This window comes from Odontesthes bonariensis, chromosome 2 (assembly GCF_027942865.1).
Source record: "Odontesthes bonariensis isolate fOdoBon6 chromosome 2, fOdoBon6.hap1, whole genome shotgun sequence".
Classification (NCBI taxonomy): Eukaryota; Metazoa; Chordata; class Actinopteri; order Atheriniformes; family Atherinopsidae; genus Odontesthes; species Odontesthes bonariensis.
In genome coordinates, this window is record NC_134507.1 from 2,341,415 (window position 1) to 2,361,597 (window position 20,183).

The 20,183-nt window shown below is 48.9% G+C and overlaps 1 protein-coding gene and 1 long non-coding RNA gene across 2 annotated transcripts; one reads left to right on the top strand and one right to left on the bottom strand.

The window, feature by feature from the left end:
• Positions 1–1,054: 1,054 nt before the first annotated feature.
• On the bottom strand, positions 1,055–14,657 carry LOC142388806 (protein NLRC3-like). The gene is made up of 8 exons (XM_075474369.1): positions 14,448–14,657; positions 13,367–13,698; positions 6,601–8,380; positions 4,683–4,859; positions 3,645–3,818; positions 2,304–2,483; positions 1,984–2,160; positions 1,055–1,828 (listed from the first exon to the last, which is right to left on the bottom strand). The coding sequence occupies exons 1-8, from the start codon at positions 14,513–14,515 to the stop codon at positions 1,816–1,818; spliced, it is 2,901 nt and encodes a 966-aa protein (XP_075330484.1). The 5' UTR covers positions 14,516–14,657; the 3' UTR covers positions 1,055–1,815.
• LOC142388959 (uncharacterized) lies at positions 11,977–12,346 on the top strand. Its single transcript, XR_012770361.1, has 3 exons — positions 11,977–12,014; positions 12,100–12,188; positions 12,306–12,346. It is a non-coding gene; the product is annotated as an uncharacterized LOC142388959 (long non-coding RNA).
• Positions 14,658–20,183: the final 5,526 nt, after the last annotated feature.

Genomic DNA, 20,183 nt, shown 5'->3' on the forward strand with positions numbered 1-20,183 from the left:
TGCACCAACACAAACAGGAAGCTCCGACATGTTCTGAACTCCTCACAGCCACCTTCCCTCAAATGTCCCCCGAAGCAGCTTTCAGGTTAAAAACTGCTGCAGCTGGACACAAAGCAGCATCTTTGTTTGGTTTCTGCTCCACAGCAGAGTGAGCAGCACTGATGTCCCTGTAGCTCCAACAAAAAGAGACAAACAGCAGTCTGATGTCTTCTGAATGTGAGCGACAGCTGGAAGTCACCTCCATACACGGTTTGTTTTCCTGACTGAACAACTCAGAACAAAGAAGTCCACCCAGCGGTCTTCTTTGAATCTACAACAAAAAGTTGTGTTCTTAGAGGTGATTTACTGAAATGACACCGAAGTTCACCTGGATTAAAGTGACGAGTATCCAGAGAAGTCTGAGTATATTTGACCTGAACTCGTGTTTAATCTGTTCAGTTTAAGTTCAGCTGACATGTTGCCGTCATTGTTCGTATGTTTTGGCATCAAACAACAACTAATGTCTTCTGAAATGTTCCATGTGTGCTCCACTGCTGGTGTTCACACAGTTAGCTTAAAGTCTACTTCAAGCTCAGTTAAAGGTGGATTTCAGGTAGAAAAGAGAGCAAGAGAAGCTCAGCTGTAGACTTTAAAGTACAACACTTACACAGAAAATAGGAGCCTTTAGCTCAGCTGGTGCAGGAGCTCCATGAACTGAAGCTGTAGGTCCTCACAGGGCCGGCCCGGGTCCCAGGTCTGACTCTGGGGTCCCAGCCTGGGGTCCTTGCTGCAGGTCCTCCTTCCTCTCTGCCTACTTCCTGTTTATCTGCTGTAAAATAAAGGCCGTCTATGTCCTGGTCTGTGAATCTTTGCCAGTGATGGAGAAACCGAAGCTTTCTGAACCACTGAACCAACATGAAGCCATCGTGTTGAAACGGTTCAGTGTTTCAAAGCATTTGATCAAATGAATTATGGCGCCATCTGCTGGCCACCCTTCAACACAGCATTTAAAGGGCCGGGTGTTATAAAACAGAGAGACACTGTTCTGCAGAACAATAAAGGTTCCATGTGCATCTTTAAATGTTTGACTGTTTTATTAGAGACATTAATAATATGCTTGTGTTATAACGTGATTGTGCCATCATAAAATACTGTATGTAATAGAGATATGCTTTAGTAAGATTTATAGAAAGGTTGAAAGATGTTTATGTAACAACAAGATGATTTCAGCTGAGTTGGGCTTCAGTCTGTTCCTCTTCTTTGTTACGACCCCTCCAGCTTTTCACTCGGCACAGAAGTAGCCGGCACATCCTCCTGACTGCCGGGACAGAAAAGTGTTGCCACATCACTATTTTCTTCATCTTTCCCAACTGTTTGGGAGGCAGTAACAATAATAATCATCAAATGTTCCTTTCAGGTTCCCACATTTCCATCAGCTCAGTCGTCTCTGACTGAATCACACTGACAGCTTCTCATTTCCACTGATGGATTTAAAGATTAAAAGATGAAAGATTTACACATTAAAAGTCAGTTTTTAAAGGCAGAAAATGAAGCCGAGAGAATAAAACTGGTGTCAAACTTTAGACTGTGGCTTTTCTTTAAGTTCAGATGGAACTGAAGGTTTAAGGATCGTTTCCATTACTGATCATTTCTAACCCAACTTTAACATGGTTATTCCAAAGGAAGAAAAACACAGAATACAAACACATCATCATCATCATCATCATCATCATCATCATCAGGGTGCAGTCAGAGTCTCTCTGCACACCAGCTGCTGCTGCTTCATCCTGTGGATCATCAGGACACAGATCATCCTCTCAGCTCACATCGTCCTGTTCACCACCCCCATCTGTAGAGAGAAGAAGAAAGAAGAGAGGAGATAAACGAGTGTTTCCAGAGCGTCTCTTCCTCAGCTGCCGTCAGCTTTAATAAATAGAATAAATAATAAATAAAGTCTGATAAAATACTGCTGAGAGCTGCATGGACCTCCGACCCTCTACTGACCTCAGAGTCTGCAGTTTGCTGTGTGGACTCTCCACAAGCTCAGACAGCTCCTTCACTGCTGATTCATTCAGGTTGTTGTATCTCAGGTCCAGTTCTGTCAGATGGGAGGAGGGGTTGGACTTCAGAGCTGAGAACAGAGAAGCCCAGCTGATCTCTGAAAACCTGCAGTCTCTCAATCTGAATAAAGAATAAAACATGATTTAATAGATCATCATTTCATCAACTAAAGCCCAGAAGAAGAACACAGACTTTACCATGAAGACCAGCACAACTTTCACATCATATTAATCTGAACACACAACTAAAACATGGTGTCTGACCTCAGAGTCTTCAGTCCACAGTGTGGACTCTGCAGAAAGCTGCTCAGCTCCTTCGCTGCTGAGTCTCTGATGTTTCTGTTCCAGCTCAGGTCCAGATATGTCAGATGGGAGGAGGGGTTGGACTTCAGAGCTGAGACCAGAGAAGCACAGCTGATGTCTGACAAATTGCAGCTCTCCAATCTGAATAAAGAATAAAACATGTGAGCTGAAGCCAGCAGAGAAAAGGACTCTGAACCAGCTGCTGTCCATCATGGAGGATGAGCAGCTGATCTGTGCTGAGTGCTGACAGAACCAGCTGACATTAACAAAGTGTGTCAGTGCTGCAGGTTATTTTCACCAGCACTCATGGAAATATAGAGTGCAGGAGGTGTCTAAGAAAGGATTGCAGTTCCCACAGTCCCTGAAGGCAGCATGATGGGGGTCCCTTCAGCCTCCTCTGCTGCTCTGGCAGTCAGGATTTAACCCCCCTGTCAGCTGACGTCTGGGCTCTCAAAGCAGGTCAGCAGCAAAAGTTTGAAAGTGAAAAAACGGGTCAGAAGGTGGAAAAAAGTTCAGAATCTGACAGAAAGTTTGTGAATCTGAAAACAGAAAACATCTCAAATATGGACAAATGGGACTAAAGGGTTAATAAAACCTATGAAAGAAGAATGAAACTTACATTCAAAGTGAAATAAACTTGTGCTACACTTTGAATCTGGTTGTTTGTTCCTCACAGAAAGTGATGAAGCTTCATGTTTCTCAGCCTGCATTCACTCACATGCTGCTCGCAGCTCTCTGAGCTCTGACTGAATGAAACAGCTGGAACAGCTGGCACACAGCCGGCAGGGGAACAGAACAGCATGTATCTGCAGTGATGCAGCAGTCCCTGCCTCCCTCCTGCATGGCAGCTCAGTGATCATCCTTTGTGTCTGTGTTGGGCTCACCTGCACAGGGTCGCAGCACTTCACCTGTTCAGCTTCTCTTTGGCTGCACAGCTATCAAACACTGACTCTGCTGCATGTTTTCACACATTTCTCACCTGATGGAAAGCTGCTCACACACACTCACAGCTTCCTTCCATCTGCCGTTACCTAGCAACAAGTTAGCTCACAGCTGTATTATCAGCTGCTATCAGCTGATTAACGGGCTGTTGGAAATATTCACCAACTCTGGAGCTCTGGAAGCATCAGCCAGTGATTCTAGATTTGTTTCTGTCTGACAGATTCACTGTTTTCTTATTATTTAATGGATCATCATTTCATCAACTAAAGCCCAGAAGAAGAACACAGACTTTACCATGAAGACCAGCACAACTTTCACATCATATTAATCTGAACACACAACTAAAACATGGTGTCTGACCCCAGAGTCTTCAGTCCACAGTGTGGACTCTGCAGAAAGCTGCTCAGCTCCTTCTCTGCAGAGTCACTGATGGTGTTGTAGCTCAGGTCCAGTTCTGTCAGATGGGAGGGGTTGGACTTCAGAGCTGAGACCAGAGAAGCACAGCTGATCTTTGACAAACTGCAGTCCCTCAATCTGAATAAAGAATAAAACATGTGAGCTGAAGCCAACAGGATGCAGGCTGAAACTGACTTTAATCAGCTATATGTGCCTTTCCAAATATCATATTTGGATCCGGCTCTGCCACTAGTGCTCATCTTTGGAAATGATTCAGTTATTTTACCACTTTATTTAAACCACTAGTAAAGCAAGAATGACCATTTGGAAGCAGCAGCAAGGGAAATAAGTCCTGAGATGAGTGTGTGCAGCATGTTCTTCTTCTGTGGTGTAATTCTGAATTCCTCTCTGGTTTCTGCACTTTTTGATGGATTCTTTTAGCATGTGATCCTCTCAACTTTGGTGATTTTTCCTCCTTCATGTTTAAAATAAAGTGCAGAGTCAGCGCTTTGCCATTTCCTCCAGTCTGTCACTAATTACTGGGTGGAGGCTAAAGCCCAAAGCAGACTGAGTCGTTGGAGTTAAAGTGACTGAACTCTGCACATTTGTCCTGTTCAAATGAGCAGCAGAAGCAGCAGATCTGTCAGTTTGTTGCAGTTTAATCTGCATCCAGCTTTCCAAACTTTACTGATCAAACATCTCTCAGATGGACCAGAAAGGTGAGTCAAAGCTACATTTCAGCTGCTCCATGTTTACCTCTGATCTAAAGTGTTTTCTCTCCTTTTATGACTGAAGAAAAATGGTTTTTACCAGGATGATTTTTCTAAGGAACAGCTCTGCTTCAGTGTGTGAAAGTGAGGAAAGAATTGCTTTGGCAGGTGAAAAGGATGGAAGGGAGGATTCATTCAGACATGTGGAAACACTGAATGTTTGGATATTTCCACATATCACTAAATCATTTCAACTAAAACAGAAGAAGTGAAAGAGCTGCACTGAACTGACCTCAGAGCCTCCAGTCTGCAGTTTGGACTTTCCAGTGCAGCAGACAGATGTTCCACTACTGGATCCGACAGCCTGCTGCGACCCAGGTCCAGTTGTTTCAGATGGGAGGGGTTGGACTTTAAAGCAGAGGCCACAACTTCATAGTCAGTCTCTGAGAGTTTATAAGAACCAGCAAGTCTGTGATGAGAGAAAATGTGACGTCAGTTCTCCTAAAATCAGACAATCTGCACTATAAACACCAACTGAACTCATATTCTAACTGAACACAGTGATGTGAATGTAATGTCCTCTGATGAACATCTGTTCTTCACATCTGTGATTGATCTCATCTCATCTTCCTGTGTTTGACACAACATCATTAATCTCTTCCGTCTCTCAGACCTGAGCTCCTTTAAACGGACTTTTCTTCATTATTTTCTCTAATCTGCAGATAAAGAAGGAAATGTGGTGTCACATTCAGACTGAAAACATGTTTGATCTGATCCCAAAGTCAGAATAAGGACGTCTTGTTCAGAAAACCATTTTTACATTCTTACATCTTTCATTTGACTCCAGAATCTTTATAAAAAGTTCAGCTTAGTGAACATTTACAGCTGAAAGACGATCTCTTTGCTAACCACTGTCAGCTGGGACTGTTCACACCCATATACAGGAAGAATCCACTCTAAGAAGCTTCTAAGCGCCAGTTAGCTTCTCCAGGGCTCTGAAAGCTGCCACAGAGCAACATCATGATGTCTCCGGAGACATCAGCTCCAACACTGCAGGCGGTACGCTTTGAGCTTTCCCCTCGTATATTTACATTCTGTGCAAAGGCCACAGTTCACGCCGTCTTCTCAGATGATGGCGTCTGCGCTGCAGATGGATGTCTTAATATCTCTAATCTGCAGCTATAAAAGCTGCTAGCATTCAGTACTGTGCCGTGGTCTGAGTCCACATTTCAAACCGTTTGTGGAAATCATGGACGTGGTGTCCTCCGGGCTAAAGAGGAAAAGGAGCATCCAGATTGTACCAGAGCAAAGTTCCAAAGCCAGCATCTGTGATGGTGTGGGGCTGTGTTGGTGCCCATGGCGTGGGTAACCTGCACATCTGTGAGGGCGCCATTAATGCTGAAAGCTCCAAACAGGAGCAACACGGCTTTTTCAGGGACGTCCTGCTTATTTCAGCAAGACGATGCCAGGCCGCATTCTGCAGGTGTGCCGGCAGCGTGGCTTCATAGGAGCAGAGTGCAGGAACTAAACTGGCCCGCCTGCAGTCCACACCTGTCTCCCATTGAAAATGTGCGGCACATGATGAAGTAAAAGATATGACGGCAGAGACTGTTGAGCCAAAGCTTTCACAATCAATCCCTCCAACAGCCAACAATGAAATGACCCGACTGAGGCCGCTCACCTATAGAACCTTCTGCTGATCCAACCATCACAATTTTACCAACAAAAACTTTTATTCTGACAAATGCTCTTAATGATCCCGTTCAGTAAAACTTTAAACCCCCAAAATACTTGTTCCAACATATTCCCACAGATTTCTGTTGCATCATTTCCATTGAGCTGGGAACTGGGCCCAATCTGTCCAAGATTCTCTCCTGTGAGTCAGGTTGCCATGGAAACACTCTTTATGTGCCGATCTGAAAAACTGGCCAGATTTCTTAGCTTCTGGTTGTGTTGGGGACCGGCCATGTGGGCCTAAAGCCGGCCTACATGGGAAACAGTGGAAACAGCAGGTTAATGCTGGCTTCCTGTCTCCAACAGTAGGTCTGCTGCTGTGAAGCACATGTGAGCAGCAACTGTGGGAAAGGTCCAGATGAACCTGTCTGCAGGTTCTCCAGAACATCTCTGCTGTTCATGTGCAGAAACAGCTTTTAGGGAACTAAACTACTAATCTACTCTGACTCATGAAGTCAATGAACACATCAACTCACCGGAGCTTTCTGCAGTTCCTCACAGCTGGAATCAGCCTCCTTTGTCCCTCCTCTGTTGTGCTGTACTTCATCAGGTCCAACTCATCCAGAACCTCCTCTGACATCTGCAGCATGTAGGCCAGAGCTGAGCAGTGGATATCAGAGAGTTTCTCCTCTGATCTGTTCTCTGACTTCAGGAACTCTTGGATCTCCTGATGAACTGAGAGGTCGTTCATCTCCATCAGACAGTGGAAGATGTTGATGCTTCTGTCAGGAGAAATGTTTTCATTGTTCATCTCCTTCAGGTTGTTGATGACTCTCTGGATGGTTTCTGGACTGTTCTGTGTCTGACCCAGCAGGCCTGCTAAGAGTCTCTGGTTGGACTCCACAGAGAGGCCATGAAGGAAGCGGACAAACAGGTCCAGGTGGCCACTTTTACTGTGAAAGGATTTCTCTATGACTCTCTTCAGGAAGTGATTCAGAGATAAGTAACGGTATTTTTCTCCCAGGAAGCTCTTCAGCGCCTCCTCCTTCCTGTTGGTGTAGCAGTGCATCATGTAGACTGCAGCCAGAAACTCCTGAACACTCAGATGAACAAAGCAGTAAACTGGTTTCTGGAAGATCCCACACTCTCTTTTGAAGATCTCTGTACAAACTCCTGAATACAGCGATGCCTCTGGGACATCCAGCCCACACTGCTCCAGGTCTTCTTGGTAGAACATGATGTTTCCTTTCTCCAGATGTTCAAACGCCAGCCTCCCCAGCTTCAGAAGAACGTCCCCGTCTGCCTCCGTCAGCCCCTGTGGACCCGCCTCAGGTCCCTGGTGGTACTTGTTCTTCTTCCTCTGTGTCTGAACCAGCAGGAAGTGGGAGTACATGTCAGTGGTGGTCTTGGGCAGCTCTGCTCTCTGCTCGGGGGTCAACATGTGCTCCAGAACTGTAGCAGTGATCCAGCAGAAGACTGGGATTCCACACATGATGTGGAGGCTCCTGGATGCCCGGATGTGGGAGCTGATCCTGCTGGACCGCTCTTCATCTCTGAACCTCCTCCTGAAGTACTCCTCCTTCTGGGCATCGGTGAAGCCTCGTACTTCTGTTACCCTGGCGACACACGCAGGAGGGATCCGATTGGCCGCTGCGGGCCGTGTGGTTATCCAGAGGCGAGCCGAGGGAAGCAGGTTCCCCCTGATGAGGTTTGTCAGCAGCACGCTGACTGATGACTTCTGGGTGAGCTCAGACACAACCTGACAGCTGAACTCCAGAGACAGTCTGCTTTCATCCAGGCCGTCCAGGATGAACAGAAGTGTGCAGCCGGCCAGCTGCTCTGCTGGGAGCTGCTGTAATGTTGGATGGAAAACATGGAGCAGCGTGAGAAGACTGTGCTGCTGCTCTCTGATCAGGTTCAGCTCCCTGAAGGAAAGCAGAATCACCACACTGACATCCTGGTTCTCCAGGCCCTCGGCCCAGTCCAGAGTGAACTTCAGCACTGAGAAGGTTTTTCCAACACCAGCGACGCCGTTGGTCAGAACCACTCTGATGGCTCCCTGCTGCTCAGCTAAGGCTTTAAAGATGTCCTGGCACCTGATGGGAGTGTCATGGCGGATCTTGGAAGCCGTCTCCAGGTGCCTCACCTCATGTTGGGTATTAACCTCTTCACTCCGCCCCTCTGTGATGTAGAGCTCAGTGTAGATCGTGCTGAGGAGGATTCCACCTCCTGCTCCATCACTTCCTTCAGTCACATGTTCACATCTCCTCCTCAGATTCATCTTATGTTCATCTAAAACCTCCTGCAGACCAACATCTGCTGACCAAAGAACAAATGAGACCAAACACAAACAGATTAGATTCAATTCATCACCATTTGTTCTTCTTTATGTGTGATGTGTTCTGTGTCTGAATTTAGACCCAGTGCCTCCAAACTGTGTGAACAAACAGGATTCTGATTGGTTAATGAATACAGGGACAGCTGCTGCCATCATGAAACCATCAAATATGAAAAGTGCATGTATTCATTTGGGTTTGGCTTTCCCTTCTGCAGAGTGAACAGAGGACATGTGTTCCAGAAGAAACCTCAGATCCATTTCACTGGGAGTTCAGCTTTAAATGATGTTCGTGGTGACCTCTGTGATGACCCTGTGGGTCCTCTTGTGGTTGGTTGGGGTATTAACGAGTGTCTGTTTGTTCTGCTGGGAGCTGATTTGTGTGATTTAGGACACCTGTGGCTCCTTCCATCTTATTTTGGCTCCTTTAGGTTAAAGACATACCTATTTTCAGCTGCGTTTGAATAAAGCTCAAAACTTAATCACATTTTAACTTCTGATTTTATATTGTTCTTATTTCTTTAAAATTTAAATCATGCTTTTTATTTCTACTATTTTAATGTCTCTGTGAAGCACTTTGAATCGCTTTGTAGTTGAATTGTGCTGTACAAATAAACTTGCCTTGCCTTGAGTCCTGATTTCAGTCTGATTACTCTGCTCTTCTCCACAGGTGCTGCTATCTTGGTTATTGTGTTGGTTTAGTTTCATTTTCTGATCCATTTGCTCATTACAGCATTTACATTTATGTCTTCCACTCAGAAATATGATCCAGCTCTGATTTAACTGATGTCCACAGCCCAGAACATAAAGCTTTGATTTGGCGTATTAATTTAGTCTGATGTGAGTTAATAAAATGATTCTTTAGCTTGAACTGATGGTGTGTCTCTGTTGTTGTGTCCATGTGAGTCAGGTCCTAACAAATGTTGTCACTGCATGAAAAGAGGGATTTGTGGATGTATGTGGCCCCTTACATGTCCGCATACGTTGAGCCCCTGCATTTGCGGAGGTAAAAGTGAAAACTTGGCCCAAATTGTCGCAAATTGACCTGGCAACTGCTCCCCCATGCCCCCCTCCCCTTCCCTACTTAGGAGAGCCTTTAATATGTAAATGCCAGTGATCAGGTCAGGAGCTGCCACAGTCATTTTCAAGTGGGGTGGGGTGAGGTGAGGTGGGGGGTGGGCAGGCCTGTTTCTACACGTTCATCACTATCACCTCCAACTCCAGCCAAGTTTGTTGCTGTGTTGTCTTGAAAAAGAAGAGGTGCACGCTGTCTGCTGGTGACAGGTGATGCATATCTGGGTTTTTTTATCCCAAACACCTCTTTTGTAACCGCTTTTTGTGGGCAAAATTCAAGGATTCAAGGATTCAAAGGTTTATTGTCATATGTGCAGTTAGAAACGTGTTTCCCTGAACAATGAAATTATTTTCTTTGTTGCCCGCACTGGATGTCCAAATGTATAATAATAAAGATAAGATAAAGATAAAATAAGCATGCAACAGCAATATTCTAAAAGGTTTCTTAAATAAAATAGAAATATAGAAATAAAAATATAGAAATCTGGCCTGTATACATAATGTGCAGTAGTGCGCTCAGTGTTTTATTGTGTATGGCTTAAAGTGATACTCCGGAGTAAATTCAACCTGGGGTCATTTGAACGGTGATATCCAGCCAAGTAGCCCACCCGCAGTTTTTTCGATCTTGGCTGAACATCAGCTGAGTTACTGAGTTATCCCGAATAGCTTCGTACAAGGGTTAATGGATCCAGGTCCGTATCTCCAAAATTACCACACTAAAATCACATGCCATGACACCAAACTTCTACAGTAGTACAAATATGGTCTGTACTCACAAAGCGATGCATTTGGAAGTTTGAAAATAGTCCAGGAGTTTATTATTATCAACACAAGCCTGATAGCTTCTCTGCAGCTAAAGCTACGTCGACGTCACTCCAAGGCGCCGGGAGCTTCAAAGTAAGATGAGGGTTGATCTACTACTGTAGACAACAAAGCAAGGCTGCTCAATTTCTCCATTGATAAAATAATTTCACAACTCTACAACACAAAAATTCATAAAAAAACATGTAGAATATAGCATATACTTTGTTGTCTACAGTAGTAGATCAACCCTCATCTTACTTTGAAGCTCCCGGCGCCTTGGAGTGACGTCGACGTAGCTTTAGCTGCAGAGAAGCTATCAGGCTTGTGTTGATAATAATAAACTCCTGGACTATTTTCAAACTTCCAAATGCATCGCTTTGTGAGTACAGACCGTATTTGTACTACTGTAGAAGTTTGGTGTCATGGCATGTGATTTTAGTGTGGTAATTTTGGAGATACGGACCTGGATCCATTAACCCTTGTACGAAGCTATTCGGGATAACTCAGTAACTCAGCTGATGTTCAGCCAATATCGAAAAAACTGCGGGTGGGCTACTTGGCTGGATATCACCGTTCATATGACCCCAGGTTGAATTTACTCCGGAGTATCACTTTAATTCGGTGTCACAGTGGTCACAATATCGCCGAGGTCTTTTCTTTGTCCTTGCAGAGTCCATTTTTGTGTCAAAACAGTGCAAATTGCCAGCTGTGGTCAGACAACATTAAATAGCAAAAGGACGGGAGGTTGTCTCGCGAGTATTCCGTGTAATGACGTATACGCATATGATTGGTGGAGCTTAACGGCTCGCATAAGCTCTCGTTCAATCACGTATGAGAAACATTGTGTCGTGCAGTGTAAACAAAAAGTTTAAGGAGCAGATCTGGCGGCAGAAAGGCAGACAGAAAGGCAGACAGAGTCCCGTGCTGTGAAAACTGCCCTGGTTTGCGGAATACAATGGCTGGAAGACGACTAGCTTTCAACTCCCCAGCAACTCTCTCCGGGTCTACAGGTTTGTGTGTTTTTTTCTACTTGCACATGACCATTTGATTGTTTCATTTTAGTCTTGTTGACACTGTACAGCACTTGGGACAGTTCTCGCTGATTTTAAATGTGCTGTATATTAAACTTACTTACTCACTTGCTTACAGGCAGATAAAATGAAAGTCTTGTTGAATGCTATGACCGGGATGTCTCGTATGGTGGCCAGCACTGTGGATACGGTCGTGGAGACGGTGCTGGAGGGAATCGACCAGAGATTCGCTAGGTTGGAGGCAAGATGGCCGTCGAGAACGGACTGGAGTTACATTCCAGAGAAGTTGAAGAGCGCACCCCCAAGAGAAGGCGGATACAGAATCCGAAAATCGCGGTAAGAGTAGGTTATTGACTGTGGCTTTAGGCTAAACTCAACTTAATTGTGTCCATCACGTGAAAACCAGTGTGAGTTGCTTTATTTAAAAAAATGAATTTCGTGTTTTCATTTTATAGGAAGCAGTTCGCCGCCTGCATAACTCACCGTGGCATTATAATCCAGGTCAAGGGTGAGAATAAGTGAATGTTCTCCCAATATCTAGTTGAGTTGGACCCGATGTTACGTTAATGCAGTTTTTTTTATTAACCATAGGCCTGTTGTTTTTACAGGCTACTGTCACCTCACAATATGGATGTAACGAGTCGCTTGAAGGAGGCGGTGTCAAACAGTCCGAACTTCAGAGAGGCAGACGGGGACACTATCGAGGGTGAGGGCGCTGACTTTTACCACGGCTGGCACTGACACTTTTAAGCACTGGTCATTTTATTCATTCCTCTTGTTGTTGTTTTTAGCTGCGTGACGGACCTGTGTGCTGTGCTACAGGCGCGTCTTGAAGCCAACCCGAAATACTCACAGTCTCACCACAGAAGAGTGAAAGAGAGTAAGAACATATACGCTGTCAATATGACTTTTGTTACTTTATAGACAAGTTGTCAATATGCTGTGCATGGCTAGACTATGTTTTGATTATAATCATGGTTATTCCAACAGCTCCCAGAAGCCAGCTTCTGATCCAGGATGAGGACGTCTGACAACTCCCGCAGACCCTGCAGGGACCGGAGGAATGCGAAGAATGCGGATTCCAAACGGCGGCGTTAAGGCTTATTGTGTATATTGTAGGCTACAGCAGTGTGTGTATATAGTTTTCAATTCTTTATTATCAACATGGTTCTTATTACAATGTAAGCTATGTACATTGTGTGGTGTGGCAATAAAAGCGCTTTAAAAAAAAAAAAAAAAAGTTTCCTTTTTCATTCTCAATAGATTCACGTCATTCATGCCTGCATTAGCCTAGTCATAGTGCAGCTTATAAGAATGACGTGAATATATGAAGTACACAAACATCCCAGGAATATTAGTAATCATAATCACAATTATTAATCATAATTGCTGAATGATATGCCCATATAAAGTATGTATATATTAACCTTATTGGCCAATGGGCGGTCATCTTTACAGGAGCTTTTTTATGTAATCACGTGCCTTTTTCGTCCAATACCAGCGAGGCCAGTGAGAGGTCCAGGCACTCTCACAGCGGGGTGCTAATGGCTCAGCGATTAGCACCCCGCTGTGAGAGCCCGCCGCGAGCCGGGTTCGTTTCCGACGATATTCTCGCTCAACAAACTTAAAGTTTGTCTGCCTGCAAGCGCCCAGGTGCGTCCGAAAATTAGGCAAATTCGCGGAAGTTCACTGCCGTCCACAGTGACACAAATCCCTCTTTTCATGCAGTGTGTGTTGTTCTGTTTGACACCACAATGTGTCTGCATTAAATCAGCAGGTTAACCATTCAGACCCAAAGCTGTGTGTGAAGTCCTTCTGAAACCTGAGGGGGGCTGAAAACTAACAACTGTCCACTAACACTTTTATTCTCAGCGTCTGAAGAAACTAAAACATCAACTGAAATAAAAACAGACACATTTCAGCAGTTAAACCTCCTCTTTTTAAACCACTGACTTTATCGTCATGGCGATTAATATTTTTGGTCAAATATTATTGTTTGTGCATCTTGAACATGTTGATGTGTGTGTGCGTCTAAACGGGTTAACAGAAATATCTGACCTGGTGCAGCTCTGGATCTTTCTCCACACTGGGGACAGGAGGAGCCTCCTGAGGGAGCAGACTGGTCCCAGTATGAGCCTCCTGAGGGAGCAGACTGGTCCCAGTATGAGCCTCCTGAGGGAGCAGACTGGTCCCAGTATGAGCCTCCTGAGGGAGCAGACTGGTCCCAGTATGAGCCTCCTGAGGGAGCAGACTGGTCCCAGTATGAGGTGATGCACTGTCTGCAGAACCAGTGTCCACAGCTGGCAGAGACCGGATCCTTCAGGACGTCCTGACACAGAGCACAGCAGGAAGGCTGCTGCTCCTCACAAACACCACTCCTCTTCCTCCTTCTGTCAACACATGTCTTCATCACTAAAATCCTTTTAAAATAACTCCATTTGGCATCAACTCTGCTGTTTGATGTGAATACAAACTCAACCCTTCCTGCAGCAACATTTCACATTTGGTTCAATCCTCAGTTTATGTGCTGACTTCACTGTTTGAATATTACTGCTGCTGCTCTACAGAAAACATTTCATTACATTTAAAATCAGTCCTAATCCTATTCTACATTTGCTCTTTTAGAATTAAGAAATAAAAAACTCTTCAGTAATTACAGATAACCAATAAGTGTATTGATAAAGACCTGGGCTGATCAAATAGATTCTAACAACACTGGCTGCAGCTACACTCTGAGATGATCACATTTCATTCCACATCCATCCACTGTGACCCCCTGAGCTATCAGAGGCAGAAAACAGACCATCACTGACAGACATGTGGTCCTGTTCAGAGGCCATGTTGCTCCTGAACTGGAAGTAGAGTTTAGATTTCCAACACAAACCAAAATGATCAGAAACTCAGCTCTGTAGCCAGAGTTTTGGGTTTGCCACATCAGATTGTGCACCACCATCTCCTTGGTTTGACACCAGACTGAGTGCTGTTCTCCCATTCGTTGTCATGGCAACAGGAGACAGCAGCAAGTTAGTGCCTGTGCTAACCTAGTTAACAGGACATTGAGCTGGTTTGAATATAAATGCTGAGTTTAACAGAAATTAAACAGATCATGAAAGATCCAGAAATCTTTCAGTTGTCTTACTTTGTGCCTGAGGGTCCAGCTTCATCACTGAGGTCTGGAGGTATTTCTTTGGACCAGTCACTCTTCATAGACAGACAGTCGGATGTTGGAGACTCTGCTCTCCGTCTGTGGTGCTGACCTCTGCAAACACAAACATGCTGTTATTCATATACATTCATTCATATATTGATATTTCTGCTTTCCTTTCCAACTGCATTCATTTAACTTTGTGTTAAAGGGATAATTCGCCTCTTTTGACATGAAGCTGTATGACAAAAACTGTGCAGACCGAACACTCCTTAGCCACCTAGTGATAGCAGTACCTACGGTGTTTGCTGCTCGGAAGCAGGGGACTGCTCGCTCTGCACAATTTTACATTGGACGCATTGATATCAAGGAGGCATAAATAGCACCAAGCGAAGTGAGGTCTGAATTGTTCATGCAAAACGATTTTGTGATGCAAATGTATTACTGTGCTGAACGCATATTTTTTTGAGAAGCAAAACGCTTTATTTTTTAAACCCCAGCCAACTAGCCGGACTACCTTCATCAGCACCAAAACGAGGCTGGAACTCTGCTCACAGGACGCAGCAGGGGGTAAGAAGATGTTCAGAAATGATGTTGCTGATATGGGATGTTATACAGCTTCATGTCAAAAGAGGCAAACTATCCCTTTAAGGCTCCTGTTTATTTACTCTGACATTTCATCTTTGATTTGTTTTATTCATTTAATCCTCCATCCATCCATCCATCCATTATCTTCCGCTGGTCCGGGGATCGGGTTGTGAGGGCAGCAGTTTGAGCAGAGAGACCCAGACGTCCCTCCCCGGCCACTTCCTCCAGCTCTTCTGGGGGGACCCCGAGGCGTTCCCAGGCCAGCCGAGAGACATAGTCTCTCCAACGTGTCCTGGGTCTTCCCCAGGGCCTCCTCCCAGTGGGACAGGCCCGGAACACCTCACCGGGGAGGCGTCCAGGAGGCATTCTCACCAGATGCCCCAGGAGGCATCCCAACCAGGTGCCCCAGGAGGCATCCCAACAAGGTGCCCCAGGAGGCATCCCAACCAGGTGCCCAGGAGGCATCTTAACCAGATGCCCCAGGAGGCATCCTAACCAGATACCCCAGGAGGCATCCTAACCAGATGCCCCAGGAGGCGTCCTAATCAAATGCCCCAGGAGGCATCCTAACAAGATGCCCCAGGAGGCATCCTAACCAGATGCCCCAGGAGGCATCCTAACCAGGTGTCCCAGGAGGCATCCCAACCAGGTGCCCCAGGAGGCATCCCAACCAGGTGCCCCAGGAGGCGTCCTAACCAGATGCCCCAGGAGGCATCCTAACCAGATGCCCCAGGAGGCATCCTAACCAGATGCCCCAGGAGGCATACTAACCAGATGCCCCAGGAGGCATCCTAACCAGATGCCCCAGGAGGCATCCCAACCAGATGCCCCAGGAGGCATCCTAACCAGATGCCCCAGGAGGCATCCCAACATCCCAACCGGATGCCCCAGGAGGCATCCTAACCAGATGTCCCAGGAGGCATCCTAACCAGATGCCCCAGGAGGCCTCCTAACCAGATGCCCCAGGAGGCGTCCTAACCAGGTGCCCCAGGAGTCGTCCTAACCAGATGCCCCAGGAGTCGTCCTAACCAGATGCCCCAGGAGGCATCCTAACCAGATGCCCCAGGAGGCCTCCCAACCAGATGCCCCAGGAGGCATGCTAACCGGATGCCCCAGAAGGCATCCTAACCAGATGCCCCAGAAGGCATCCTAACCAGATGCCCCAGGAGTCGTCCTAACCAGATGCCCCAGGAGGCATCCTAACCAGATGCCCCAGGAGGCCTCCCAACCAGATGCCCCAGGAGGCATGCTAACCGGATGCCCCAGAAGGCATCCTAACCACATGCCCCAGGAGGCATCCCAACCAGATGCCCCAGGAGGCGTCCTAACCAGGTGCCCCAGGAGGCATCCTAACCAGGTGCCCAGGAGGCATCCTAACCAGGTGCCCAGGAGACATCCTAACCAGATGCCCCAGGAGGCGCCCTAACCAGATGCCCCAGGAGGCGCCCTAACCAGATGCCCCAGGAGGCATCGCCCCAGGAGGCATCCTAACCAGATGCCCCAGGAGGCGTCCTAACCAGATGCCCCAGGAGGCATCCTAACCAGATGCCCCAGGAGGCATCCTAACCAGATGCCCCAGGAGGCGTCCTAACCAGATGCCCCAGGAGGCATCCTAACCAGATGCCCCAGGAGGCATCCTAACCAGGTGTCCCAGGAGGCATCCTAACCAGGTGCCCCAGGAGGCATCCTAACCAGATGCCCCAGGAGGCATCCTAACCAGATGCCCCAGGAGGCCTCCTAACCAGATGCCCCAGGAGGCATCCTAACCAGATGCCCCCGGAGGTGTCCTAACGAGATGCCCCAGGAGGCATCCTAACCAGATGCCCCAGGAGGCCTCCTAACCAGATGCCCCAGGAGGCATCCTAACCAGATGCCCCCGGAGGTGTCCTAACGAGATGCCCCAGGAGGCATCCTAACCAGATGCCCCAGGAGGCCTCCTAACCAGATGCCCCAGGAGGCATCCTAACCAGATGCCCCCGGAGGTGTCCTAACCAGATGCCCCAGGAGGCATCCTAACCAGATGCCCCAGGAGGCATCCCAACCAGGTGCCCCAGGAGGCATCCCAACCAGGTGCCCCAGGAGGCATCCCAACCAGATGCCCCAGGAGAAATCCTAACCAGATGCCCCAGGAGACATCCCAACATCCTAACCAGATGCCCCAGGAGGCATCCTAACCAGATGCCCCAGGAGACATCCCAACATCCTAACCAGATGCCCCAGGAGGCATTCTCACCAGATGTCCCAGGAGGCATCCTAACCAGATGCCCCAGGAGACATCCCAACATCCTAACCAGGTGCCCCAGGAGGCATCCTAACCAGGTGCCCCAGGAGGCATGCTAACCGGATGCCCCAGGAGGCATCCTAACCAGATGCCCCAAGAGTTATCCTAACCAGGTGCCCCAGGAGGCATCCCAACCAGGTGCCCCAGGAGGCATCCCAACCAGGTGCCCCAGGAGGCATCCTAACCAGATGTCCCAGGAGGCCTCCTAACCAGATGCCCCAGGAGGCCTCCTAACCAGATGCCCCAGGAGGCCTCCTAACCAGGTGCCCCAGGAGTCGTCCTAACCAGGTGCCCCAGGAGTCGTCCTAACCAGGTGCCCCAGGAGTCGTCCTAACCAGATGCCCCAGGAGTCGTCCTAACCAGATGCCCCAGGAGGCATCCTAACCAGATGCCCCAGGAGGCCTCCCAACCAGATGCCCCAGGAGGCATGCTAACCGGATGCCCCAGGAGGCATCCTAACCAGGTGCCCCAGGAGGCATCCTAACCAGATGCCCCAGGAGGCCTCCTAACCAGGTTCCCCAGGAGGCATGCTAACCGGATGCCCCAGGAGGCATCCTAAACAGATGCCCCAGGAGGCATCCTAACCAGGTGTCCCAGGAGGCATCCTAACCAGATGCCCCAGGAGGCATGCTAACCGGATGCCCCAGAAGGAATCCTAACCACATGCCCCAGGAGGATTCCCAACCAGATGCCCCAGGAGGCGTCCTAACCAGGTGCCCCAGGAGGCATCCCAACCAGATGCCCCAGGAGGCCTCCTAACCAGATGCCCCAGGAGGCATCCTAACCAGATGCCCCAGGAGGCATCCCAACCAGGTGCCCCAGGAGGCGTCCTAACCAGATGCCCCAGGAGGCATCCTAACCAGATGCCCCAGGAGGCCTCCTAACCAGGTGCCGCAGGAGGCCTCCTAACCAGATGCCCCAGGAGGCCTCCTAACCAGGTGCCCCAGGAGGCCTCCTAACCAGATGCCCCAGGAGGCATCCTAACCAGGTGCCCCAGGAGGCGTCCTAACCAGATGCCCCCGGAGGTGTTCTAACGAGATGCCCCAGGAGGCATCCTAACCAGATGCCCCAGGAGGCATCCTAACCAGGTGCCCCAGGAGGAATCCTAACCAGGTGCCCCAGGAGGCATCCCAACCAGGTGCCCCAGGAGGCATCCCAACCAGGTGCCCCAGGAGGCATCCCAACCAGGTGCCCCAGGAGGCATCCTAACCAGGTGTCCCAGGAGGCATACAAACCAGGTGCCCCAGGAGGCATCCCAACCAGATGCCCCAGGAGGCATCCTAACCAGATGCCCCAGGAAACATCCCAACATCCCAACCGGATGCCCAAGAAGGCATCCTAACCAGATGCCCCAGGAGGCCTCCTAACCAGGTTCCCCAGGAGGCATGCTAACCGGATGCCCCAGGAGGCATCCTAAACAGATGCCCCAGGAGGCATCCTAACCAGATGCCCCAGGAGGCATCCTAACCAGATGCCCCAGGAGGCATCGCCCCAGGAGGCATCCTAACCAGATGCCCCAGGAGGCGTCCTAACCAGATGCCCCAGGAGGCATCCTAACCAGATGCCCCAGGAGGCATCCTAACCAGGTGTCCCAGGAGGCATCCTAACCAGGTGCCCCAGGAGGCCTCCTAACCAGGTGCCCCAGGAGGCCTCCTAACCAGATGCCCCAGGAGGCATCCTAACCAGATGCCCCAGGAGGCATCCTAACCAGATGCCCCAGGAGGCATACTAACCAGATGCCCCAGGAGGCATCCTAACCAGATGCCCCAGGAGGCATCCCAACCAGATGCCCCAGGAGGCATCCTAACCAGATGCCCCAGGAGGCATCCCAACATCCCAACCGGATGCCCCAGGAGGCATCCTAACCAGATGTCCCAGGAGGCATCCTAACCAGATGCCCCAGGAGGCCTCCTAACCAGATGCCCCAGGAGGCGTCCTAACCAGGTGCCCCAGGAGTCGTCCTAACCAGATGCCCCAGGAGTCGTCCTAACCAGATGCCCCAGGAGGCATCCTAACCAGATGCCCCAGGAGGCCTCCCAACCAGATGCCCCAGGAGGCATGCTAACCGGATGCCCCAGAAGGCATCCTAACCAGATGCCCCAGAAGGCATCCTAACCAGATGCCCCAGGAGTCGTCCTAACCAGATGCCCCAGGAGGCATCCTAACCAGATGCCCCAGGAGGCCTCCCAACCAGATGCCCCAGGAGGCATGCTAACCGGATGCCCCAGAAGGCATCCTAACCACATGCCCCAGGAGGCATCCCAACCAGATGCCCCAGGAGGCGTCCTAACCAGGTGCCCCAGGAGGCATCCTAACCAGGTGCCCAGGAGGCATCCTAACCAGGTGCCCAGGAGACATCCTAACCAGATGCCCCAGGAGGCGCCCTAACCAGATGCCCCAGGAGGCATCGCCCCAGGAGGCATCCTAACCAGATGCCCCAGGAGGCGCCCTAACCAGATGCCCCAGGAGGCGCCCTAACCAGATGCCCCAGGAGGCATCGCCCCAGGAGGCATCCTAACCAGATGCCCCAGGAGGCGTCCTAACCAGATGCCCCAGGAGGCATCCTAACCAGATGCCCCAGGAGGCATCCTAACCAGGTGTCCCAGGAGGCATCCTAACCAGGTGCCCCAGGAGGCATCCTAACCAGATGCCCCAGGAGGCATCCTAACCAGATGCCCCAGGAGGCCTCCTAACCAGATGCCCCAGGAGGCATCCTAACCAGATGCCCCCGGAGGTGTCCTAACGAGATGCCCCAGGAGGCATCCTAACCAGATGCCCCAGGAGGCCTCCTAACCAGATGCCCCAGGAGGCATCCTAACCAGATGCCCCCGGAGGTGTCCTAACGAGATGCCCCAGGAGGC